The following is a 10,642-nucleotide window of genomic DNA, read 5'->3' as shown; positions in this document are numbered from 1 at the left end:
ATTAATTATTGATCTGTTTACAGTTTTAACTGGAATATACACCGACCAGGCATAACATTATGACCACCCGAGAGAACCATATTGTGTCGGTCCCCCTTCTGCTGCCAAAAAAGCCCTGACCCGTCGAGGCATGGGCTTCGCTAGATCCCTGAAGGTGTGCTGTGGTATCTGGCACCAAGATGTTAGCAGCAGATACTTTAAGTCCTGTAAGTTGCGAGCGAGGTGGGGCCTCCACAGATCAGACATGTTTATCCAGCACATCCCACAGATGCTGGATTGGATTTAGATCTGGGGAATTTGGAGGTTAAGTCAACACCTCAAACTGGTTTTTGTGGCACGGTGAAATTATCCTGATGAAAGAAGCCACAGCCATCAGGGAATACCATTTCCATGAAAGGGTGTACATGGTCTGCAGCAATGCTTAGGTAGGTGGTACATGTCAAAGTAACATCCACATGGATGGCAGGACCCAAGGTTTCTCAGCAGAACATTGCCAAAGCATGTCACTGCCTCCGCCGGCTCGCGCCTTCTTCCCATAGTGCATCCTGATGCCATATGTTCCCCAGGTAAGAGACGCACACGCACCCGGCCATCCACGTGATGTAAAAGAAAACGTGATTCATCAGACCAGGCCACCTTTTTCCATTGCTCCGTGGTCCAGTTCTGATGCTCCCAATTGTTTGCTCTTTCAGCAGTGCACAGGGGTCAGCATGGGCACCCTGACTGTTCCGTGGCTATGCGGCCCCATACACAACAAACTACAATGCACTGTGTATTCTGACCCCTTTCTATCAGAACTAGCTTTAACTTCTTCAGCAATTTGAGCAACAGTAGCTCATCTGTTGGACTGGATCACAGAGGCCAGCCTTCACGTGCATCAATGAGCCTTGACCGCCCATGACCCTGTCGCCGATTTCACCACTGTTCCTTCCTTGGACCACTTATGATAGATAGTGACCACTGCAGACCGGGAACACCGGGATACAGTGCTCTAGCCATCACAATTTGGTTCTTTGGGTCAAACTCAAAGCTCATATCCTTACACTTGTCCATTTTTCCTGCTTCTAACACATCAACTTTGAGGACAAAATGTTGACTTGCTGCCTAATATATCCCACCCACTAACAGGTGCCATGATGAGGAGATCAGTTTTATTCACTTCCTCTCAGTGGTCATAATGTTATGGCTGATCGGTGTATTAGTTGATTATAACTGACGCGTAAATTCAAGCTGTTTACACAGACTCAGAAAACAGAGCGAAAGCTGTAATTACCAGGTATATTTTTAGGGACTTTATTATATGTATTTAATTGCAAAATATTAAACAAAGAAGGCGAAATATACCTTATTTTGTAACGTATTTATAACTCACTACACTAGCCGCTGAACGTAGCACATTTGCTTAAAACGTCATGATTTCGCGCATGCGCACTAAAGGATAAACTGAGGGACTAATCCTCCGAAGCACCTGCCGTTTATCAAACTTCTCATATTATTATTATTATTATTATTATCATTATTATTATTATTATTATTATTATTATTATTATTATTATCATCATCAACTGATCGAGACTCGTCGGCTGTTTAGGTTTGTTGTCCTTTAAAATAAGAAAATGTGTTTTCATGTTACCAAACGTAGCTAAATTTAGCTAGCTGCAATTTTTAACGCTATAGGTTGGGTTTATTTCATTTGAAAGCAGTATTGTCGTATAAAAGTGGCCCAAGTGTGAAATGCAAAAAAATACGTATTATATGATGCTGTGTAAATAATTCGCGATTATGACAGGATTAAATATCGTTAGCTTTCTGAGCTAACCCTGTAAAATAACGGTCTGTGCGCGTGCCGCTGTCAGAGCGGGAAACCTGTCACGGACCTGCGCGAGACCCATTTCAGTTTTAGCAAAATGCTAACTACTTTTCTCTGACAGAAAAATCGCCAATTTACATTTTAAATAAAACAACCACAGCATTAAAATATCTTGTAGAAATCATTTAATCACAGCCACCTGAATGAAATTTATTAAAAGAAAAAAAAAATCCTACAATAATAATCCCATAAATATATCTTATATAATTTAACAGGAATTTTCTTCAAATCCAGATCTGAATATTTTGTTTATAATTTTGTCAGATTTAAAATAATAAAATATGTTTATTCCGTTTAGATTTAATCTATAAAAAAGTACAACAGTAATACTTATTATAAAACTAATGTTTTTTTTTTGTTGTTGTTGTTTTTTTTTTTTAGCTCATTAGGACTCAATAATTCTGTTATCCCAGTGTTTAAAAACTACAAAATATAAAACTTGTCTTAATAGTGTGTTTAAAAGCCTAAAACTTACATTTTCATTATTATTTTTATTTCCATTTTTCAAGAATGACCATGCCAGTACGATGTAAGACACCACATGCGACGCCTCCTTTGGGTCAGTACATATCCGAGCCTGTGAACACGATCGTCCGAAGTCCGAATGGATGCAACCAAGGTCAGGTGATCACCTCTGAGCTTAACCTTATGGAAATGACCGAGGTTGAATACAAACACCTTCAGGACCTCATTCAATCCCATATGGAAGCTCAGGACGTCCCTGTAGAGGTCCAGATAAATCCACCATCATCTACTCCGGACGGCGAGAGTGAAAAGAGCTCCAAGGTGTGTCCGTCTCCATACACATCACCTGAAAGTCAGCCAGATGCATCTTCTTCATCCTCTTCGGCTTCAGTGTCTAGTAACCAAGGATTAGAAGACAGTAAGGAGGTTAATCTGCTGCTTTACAGTGATCCGAGTAACGTGAATAGTTTACGAGATAGCACTCCCCTCTGCAAAGGTGAGGTTCCCAGCGCTGTGATGGAGAACATCAGGTGTGTCAGGAAGGGAGCGAGAAAGAGAAACCGAAGGGTCCATGCTCACGGCTCAAGACTTCACACACGGGCACGGGTTTGTCTGGAGAAGAGGTTTGTTTGTGTCTCGAGTGATTTCACCAAATCACAAGCTGCAGTACTGAATGTGTAATGTTTACTCATATTTTATTCACTACTTCCTACTGTCCTGTTTAGATTTTCTGGCAATGTATATAAATATACATTTACTTAAAATTATTCAGGTCACACATTTTTGATTTTTTTTGGTTCAGGTTTTTTAAACACACTATTAATTCAGAAGGTTACCCTTTGCACAAAACCTGTGCCATATCGAAACATGTGGACTAAATGATCTGCTGTGGCGAGCCCAAAACAGGCGAAAAAACAACAACCTTTGTGCACTTTGCACCCAGTAACCTGTATGCTGATATCAGATTTTGTTTGGATTTCACACTTCAAAATATTTCTATGTAATTAAAGAAATTTCTGTAGAATGGGTCATTATACCATGAAAAGTAGGTTGTGATCAGTGCCTCTCTGTCAAAGTGAAATTCTTTTCTTTGCAGATTTATGTCGCTGCTCTGCAACTCTATGGACATGACAGGTATCGCAGTACATTCACAGCTGGAAGAGAGTCCTAAAGCAGAGATGACTGCTGCAGAAGGCTGTGCTCACACAGGGAATCAAGTGGGTCTATTAACAAGAGTGATGATAGTTATTATCTATGTATTAGGTATAAAGAATTTGCAGTAATAATAAGCATAACGTCTGATATACTGATTTGTGGTATTTCCTTCCATGGGTCTGTGATACAAAATACAATCTTTTTGGTGTGTGTCTGTGTGTGTGTGATGATGCACACTCAAAATCAAGAACCAGCTTTACTAACAACTAACACAACTTTTTGGGATCATTTACTTCATATTGAGTGACAAACTGACATTTCCTTCACTGATCAGGTATAAGATTCTGACCACTGAGAGGTGGAAGTGCCCCTGTTAGTGGGTGGGATATATTAGGCAGCAGGTGAACATTTTGTCCTCAAAGTTGATGTTAGAAGCAGGAAAAATGGACAAGCGTAAGGATTTGAGCGAGTTTGACGAAGGGCCAAATTGTGATGGCTAGACCACTGGATTAGAGCATCTCCAAAACTGCAGCTCTTGTGGGGTGTTCCCGGTCTGCAGTGGTCAGTATCTATCAAAAGTGGTCCAAGGAAGGAAGTGGTCAACCGGCGACAGGGTCATGGGCGGTCAAGGCTCATTGATGCACGTGGGGAGAGAAGGCTGTCCCGTGTGATCTGATCCAACAGACGAGCTACTGTTGCTCAGATTGCTGAAGAGGTTAATGCTGGTTCTGATAGAAATGGGTCAGAATACACAGTGCATGACAGGTCAGGGCTGTTTTGGCACTTAACACAATATTAGGCAGGTGGGCATAATGTTATGCCTAGACGGTGTATATTGTGATAATGATTAGTGATAGTGATAATAATATAAAGCAGGTACCTAAAACCTTGTAGTGAAGGCCAGTGGAAAGTTTTCCAGTGCCAAATTAACATGGTAAGTTAGTTCTGTCATTTTGCCTATCCCTTGGCATTAATAGTGTATATGCAACATTTTCATTGCATACCATCATGTCAGGGTATTGTGCCAATGGTCATTTCCAAAAGTATCCAGACCCCCCACTTCTGATTGTTATTTGGATATTTAAGCCCCAAACATGCATATTTTTCATTAAAATTACAGTAAATCATCTGTGCTCACTTACATGATGTGTTGTGTGTTTGTGATGTATATTTTTTCTTCTATATGTCTCTCCATGTTGCAGGGTGATTTCTCTCAGGATGACAGCAAACATCCTGAAGACATCCTATCCAAGAACCTGGGCATCAGTAAGACTGCTGAGTCTGTGCCAAGATCCCCGTGGATTATTTTCACTGACACACCTAACGAGGAGCCGGTCAGCAGCATGGAAAGTGGGTGTCGTAAAAAACTTCTACCCTTGTACTTTTTTCATAAAATGAGTTGTACAAGAAAACAAAGTTATAAAGCAAACATATGCAAAGAGTAGCAAGTAGTTGTTTTTTTATCTGTTCATCTTACATTCCTGACACAAACACAAGAGAAACTGCATCCTAGCAGTCACCCAAGAGGCTTTAATATGATGTTAACATTTCTATGTGAGCCTGCAGGACTACAGTCTCTTTTCTCCATTTCTTTGTCAAATTTCTCTCCTTCTAAAAGAAGAGGAAATGCTTACAGCTGTGAAGCTAGCCAGGAGGCATGGAGCCAGACCTTTGCAAGCCCAGGATCCAAATATAATACAGGGCTCAGAAAAACGGAAACCTGGTTGTAAATTAGGCCAAACAACCCGACATCCTTTAAAGGTTACTCAGCGTAAAGAGAAACACAACTTCAATGAGAGAGAGCGCAGGTAGGGATGCTGTTTAATGCAAAGGTAACCAGTACCAGTATTTTGTTGTGAGTAACACATAGGTCATTTGTATTAGTTTCAGGACATTCCAGAAAGCAGCAAAAAATCCATACACCAAAGCATTTCTGTATTTATGTTAAGAACGACAAGAAGTTTCAGGACTAAGATGCTGTACTGATTTTTAGGAGGAAAATCCGGCTGTGTTGCGATGAGCTGAACATGTTGGTGCCATACTGCAACCGTTACACGGACACTGCCACAACTCTTCAGTGGACAACTGCCTATCTCAAATACATCAGAGAGGTCTATGGGAACTCCATAAAACAGGTTCATGGTCTACGTTACAGCAAATCAATTCCTTATTCTGTCTTTCAAACAAACTACTATACACTATATTGCCAAAGGTTTTGGGACACCCCTCCAGATCATTGAATTTCAGGTGTTTTTCAGGGGTTGGGCTCAACCCCTTAGTTCCAGTGAAAGGAACTCTTAATGCTTCAGCTTCATACCAAGACATTTTGGACAGTTACTTGCTCAACATTGTGGGAGCAGTTTGGGGATGACCCCTTCCTGTTCCAACATGACCGCACACCAGTGCACAAAGCAAGGTCCATAAAGACATGGATGAGTGGGTTTGGTGTGGAGGAACTTGACTTGCCTGCACAGAGACCTGACCTTAACCCAGAACACCTTTTGGATGAATTAGAGTGGAGACTGTGAACCATTCCAAAACTGGGACATCTGCATATCGTGCACATGAATGTAATATGGAGTTGTCCCGCCCTTTGGACTCTGTGCAGTTCCTCCACACCAAACTCACTCATCCATGTCTTTATGGACCTTGGGAGCATGAAATTGTTGGGAGCATGAAATTGTCCGAAATGTCTTTCTATGCTGAAACATTAAGAGTTCCTTTCTTTTTAGTTCCTGGAACTAAGGGGCCGAGCCCAACCCCTGAAAAACAACACTTGAATTCAGTGATTTTTAGGGGGGTCCCAAAACTTTCGTCAATATAGTGTTTGTTTATAACAATATATACGCAACTGATCACAATTCATTCACTTATCCATTCAGCATATCACTCGACATCAGTCAGTGTGTAATATCATGCAGCTTTATTGTTCACATCAAACACCAGAATGAGGAAAAGACCACTGTAGTGTAGCTTCATATTCCTGAGGAGTGGAACCGGTTGAGGGTTTCTGCCGTTGTAGCTCACCCACCTTAAGATAAGATGCTTTTTTGCTCACCACGGTTGTAAAGACTGGTATTTTGAGCTACTGTTTCCTGGAGTCAGTCTGCTCAGATTTTTTTTTTTGATGTGAACATAACTGAAGACACATAATTGGTTGATGGAATAATTACAGATAAAGGTGTTTCTAATAAATAGATGGTGCGTGTAACATATACATTTATACCTTTATACAGTCCAGTATTTTAAACAACGCAACATTTTTATTTTATTTTTTGATGTGCTCTTCTGCTTCAGGAATTTCAGAACACGTTCTGTGGGAAAACCGGTGTTCGGATCAAGCCGAGCTGCGCTGATGATGCCACAGAATGTAAGAAGTCAGCATCAGATGAGTGACTTATCTGCAATACTGCTGTATACTTACAGTCAGCGCTAGCAAAAGAACTCATTTTCCATTGGTTATAACTGTAATTATTTAATCTTTGTATTTATTGACGATACATTCTGATTTATTGTTACTCTACACTCTATAAATTAAAACCGTTTTTTCTTCTATACTATATGAAATGTACAATTCATAATCTCCTGACATGCTGTCACAAATCCACTTTAGTTTAGCCCATAACTTACCCATAACATTAGACATATCTTTCTTTTCAGCTACAGAGTAGATCAGTTCAACCTATATATATATATATATATATATATATATATACATCCTGACTGCCTGTGCATGTTTATAATGAATCTCTTTATGCTCCTGTCCAAATATTGGTAGATGGCGTTGTTTTTACATATACCAGTTCTGAAACACAGTTCAGCTTTGTGTTTACAGAAATGTGTGTGGTGTGTGTTCAGTTAAGGCTTGTATTTCAGTGCATATATATATATATATATATATATATATATATATATATATATATATATATATATATATATATATATATATATATATATATATATATATGTATGTATGTATGTATATATATCAAAATAATTCACATTAATTCAAAAGGAAAAAACCTTCACTGTACCCTAAACTCAGTTTCTCTCAATAAATGGTTATGCGCTATGCGTTTGGGTTTTTTTCCGTTTACTAGACATCTAAGAGAAGAGTGACTTTTTTCTTTTTTTACTGAAAAGTGGCTTTATTCAGATTTTATTTCTTACAACACGCTGCTGTAGAGTTTCACTGTACATACAACAGTCACCCACACATAATAAATAGTATTTTAGAGTCATGGATATTTAATAGTTTACAGCACCAGTACATAGTGGGATGAATTTGGGAAATTTCAGACAAGTGAAAACTCCAGCAGTGTTTATCGTAGAGCGACAGTTCTTCAAGCATCTGAATTGATGCTTTCAGGATGGTTTTTATTGTTTTTTTGTCAAATTGGGATTCGTTTTCTAACAAAATAGCAGAAACAATACAAACAGATTGACAATTTGCATAAAAAAAAGAAACATACTGAAAACTTGGAAAATACTATTTGGCAGTAATATACAAAATTATTCAACATACTGAGTGATGGCACCGGTATCAGATCATTTTCAGGGTAAATTTGTTTCTTTTCAGTCCAAAAGAACCATGATGCACAAAGCTTCTCACTTTTCTGTGTTTTTCTTTTCATTACAGTCAAGAAGGTCACAGTTACAGGATTCTGTACATAGAGATGTGATGCTATCAGACACTGAGGAGAAGAGTAACTTGTTTTTTTTTTAATGTACACACTTACATATCTGACCAGTTTTCACAATTCCAGTAATTTAGGATTTTTTCTTTTCTTTCCTTCCTGTTTTTACACATCTACACAAAATCTGTGCTTCAAACTCTTGCTCTTTAGATTTCAACACTCGAGCCTCGGCTTGAAGTCTCTGATCTCACTCATCCCTGTTCATCCTATTCAACATTTGCAGTTCTTTAAAAACATGATCCACCATTTTTCATTTCTCACCCCTTCCTCAAATCTTTTTATTTAAAAAAAAAAATTCTCGCTCGGTCTTCCTTCCCTTGGGGTGTTTGGAGGTGTGTTTATAAAAGACGTAGGCGTCTATGTTTAATGGTTTTTAGGGTTGGATGATTTCCCATGAGGCGCCGCGCCCTGGCACGCTGTTGTGTCGCAGATTCCAGGGGGTCCTTGATGCCCCGTCCTACCTGCCCTGCCCTGTTCTCCAGGCTCACCTGGTTCTCCAGGTGCACCATCACGTCCATCTTTAACTATGCCGTGAACTCCTTGGAGACCTGTAGAGAGAAGGCAGAGAGAAGGTGAATATTATTATTTTTTTCTGTAATAAGAAAACTCATTGATGATGTGCTGTATGTGTGATAGCAAAAGTGGACGTCAGAATGGTTAGAAATTTCACATTTACTAATTCATTGGTTAAATATTATGCGAGATTGGATGTAACTGATGATAATATTCTATACACAGCTCTGTGATTCATTGATTATTTCATTGAGTAACTGATTTTTTAGAATGAATTTTTGTTTAGCTTTTTAGTTTTGGCTTTTAATTTTATAATGTCTTGTGGAGAACTAACTCAAAAGCCTTGATGGTAATTTCAAGGGAAGTACATGGTCATGAGAAAGAAAAAAAAGGTGAGGAAGAAAAGAAAGAAATAGAAAAGACAAAAACAGACTGAAGGAAGGACAATGGAAAGTCAGACTGAAGGCAAGAAAAAAAGACTGCAACAAGGCAAGACAGGCAGAAGCACAAAGGAAAGAGAGAAAGAGGTCAAGGTGGGAAAGAAAGAAGACAAAGGCAAGACAGAAAGGAAGCAAGAAGGCAAGAAAGAAATAAGGCATCAAGGTGAGAAAGAAAGAAAAAGATAAAGGTAAGACAGAAAATAGGTGAAAGAATGAAAGAAGACATGAAGCAACTACTAAAACTAAAAAAAGAGAGATAAGAAGGAAAGAAAGAAACAAAGTAAAAAAGAAACTAACAAGCAAGGCAAGAAAGAAAGAGTATATTTCTTGTAATTCAGCTGATGATTTCAAGAAGAGTGTAATTTTGTTAAAGCACCTGTAATAAATATGCCGTTGCAAAAGGTTGTGATAGTTAAGATTAGGAGAAGCAGCACAGTTAACACTAATGTCCAATGATGTCCAAGTACAATCAGATTTATTAGAAAGACTGCTATATCACGTCACCTAGAAAAGGGTGAAGTCCGATTTGCATTAGAGTCTATGTGGATTATAAGAGAAATTTTAAGGATTTCCTCATGGTTTACTAAAACTAATTGTTTAGAAATGACTGGTTAATCATGGAAACAATATCAGTCATACCTGGTTCTCCTTGGTCTCCATCTGGGCCGTCAATGGCTTTTCCAACAGGTCCCTTATCACCCTGTTCACCGGCATCACCTACAAGAATTTAATCACAACGTGAGCAGTGGCTCATCTGTGAAATTTAAAAAAGAACGCATTTCCATGGAAATAAATGAATATTTGTTCTTCTTTCTCCTCACCTCTAGGACCAGGGTCTCCGAGATCTCCTGGAAGTCCTCTGTATCCTGGGGGGCCACGAGCTCCAGGAAGTCCCATCGCTCCTGCTTCTCCTTGTTTTCCAGGAGGTCCAGCCGGACCTGGTCGACCCACGGCTCCTGGAGATAACGGTCTCCTCAGGTGAGCAGCCAGCTGGGCAATCTGGCCTGAGAGGGCACATTTGAATGCATTATTAGCATATTAGCTAGCTCACACTGTTCCGTGATATATCTTGCATCTCAAGTATGGACCATGCTGAAGCTAGCCTTTAATTTCATTTCAAGATTTCAGTCAACATGCAATGAAGTATCATTTTCTTCTCACCATCGATCATTGCTCCACAGAGTTCTCTGATATGCTGCTCACTTGCCAGTTTTCCCTAAAAGAAACACCACCAAAAAACTTACAAAAAAGTGTCACTACAGAATAAAAAAAAAATTAATGCTTGATTATCAACTTACAGGAACACCAGTCTTTCCAGCGACACCAGGAGGTCCGGGTTCTCCGTGGAAGCCCATCTGACCAGGTTTTCCAGGTAGTCCTCTCGGTCCGGTCTCTCCCTGTGGCCCTGTTACTCCTTTAGGACCCAGCTCACCAGTTTTCCCTGGCTAACATCATCAAATAATAATAATAAGTATCATTATCATCGATTATAATAAGTATCA

At 39.3% G+C, this 10,642-nt stretch overlaps 2 protein-coding genes across 3 annotated transcripts in view; one reads left to right on the top strand and one right to left on the bottom strand.

Annotated features, from left to right (window-relative positions):
- Window positions 1-1,474: 1,474 nt before the first annotated feature.
- LOC131366286 (uncharacterized) lies at window positions 1,475-7,342 on the top strand. 2 transcript variants are annotated; one of them, XM_058410632.1, is made up of 8 exons: window positions 1,475-1,591; window positions 2,380-2,753; window positions 2,832-2,958; window positions 3,432-3,552; window positions 4,693-4,840; window positions 5,109-5,298; window positions 5,484-5,625; window positions 6,788-7,342. In XM_058410632.1, exons 2-8 carry the CDS (start codon window positions 2,381-2,383, stop codon window positions 6,884-6,886), a joined length of 1,200 nt encoding a protein of 399 aa, XP_058266615.1. In that variant the 5' UTR covers window positions 1,475-1,591; window position 2,380; the 3' UTR covers window positions 6,887-7,342. The 2 variants fall into 2 exon arrangements, with proteins under 2 accessions (XP_058266615.1, XP_058266614.1); XM_058410631.1 differs by lacking the exon at window positions 1,475-1,591 and having other exon boundaries at window positions 2,303-2,958.
- A 1,131-nt stretch (window positions 7,343-8,473) lies between these two features.
- col9a3 (collagen, type IX, alpha 3) overlaps window positions 8,474-10,642 on the bottom strand; it is a 29,057-nt gene continuing 26,888 nt past the window's right edge. Inside the window, exons 28-32 of the mRNA XM_058410934.1 lie at window positions 10,439-10,585; window positions 10,302-10,356; window positions 9,962-10,144; window positions 9,780-9,857; window positions 8,474-8,735 (exon numbers count right to left, since the gene is read on the bottom strand). Coding sequence (XP_058266917.1) covers window positions 8,551-8,735; window positions 9,780-9,857; window positions 9,962-10,144; window positions 10,302-10,356; window positions 10,439-10,585 — 648 coding nt within the window. The 3' untranslated portion in view covers window positions 8,474-8,550. The remainder of the gene's footprint in view (window positions 8,736-9,779; window positions 9,858-9,961; window positions 10,145-10,301; window positions 10,357-10,438; window positions 10,586-10,642) is intronic.

This window comes from Hemibagrus wyckioides, linkage group LG15 (assembly GCF_019097595.1).
Source record: "Hemibagrus wyckioides isolate EC202008001 linkage group LG15, SWU_Hwy_1.0, whole genome shotgun sequence".
In the NCBI taxonomy this organism is placed as follows: Eukaryota; Metazoa; Chordata; class Actinopteri; order Siluriformes; family Bagridae; genus Hemibagrus; species Hemibagrus wyckioides.
The sequence above is the reverse complement of the archived record's forward strand: the minus strand, read 5'-3'. Positions and strand labels throughout refer to the sequence as shown.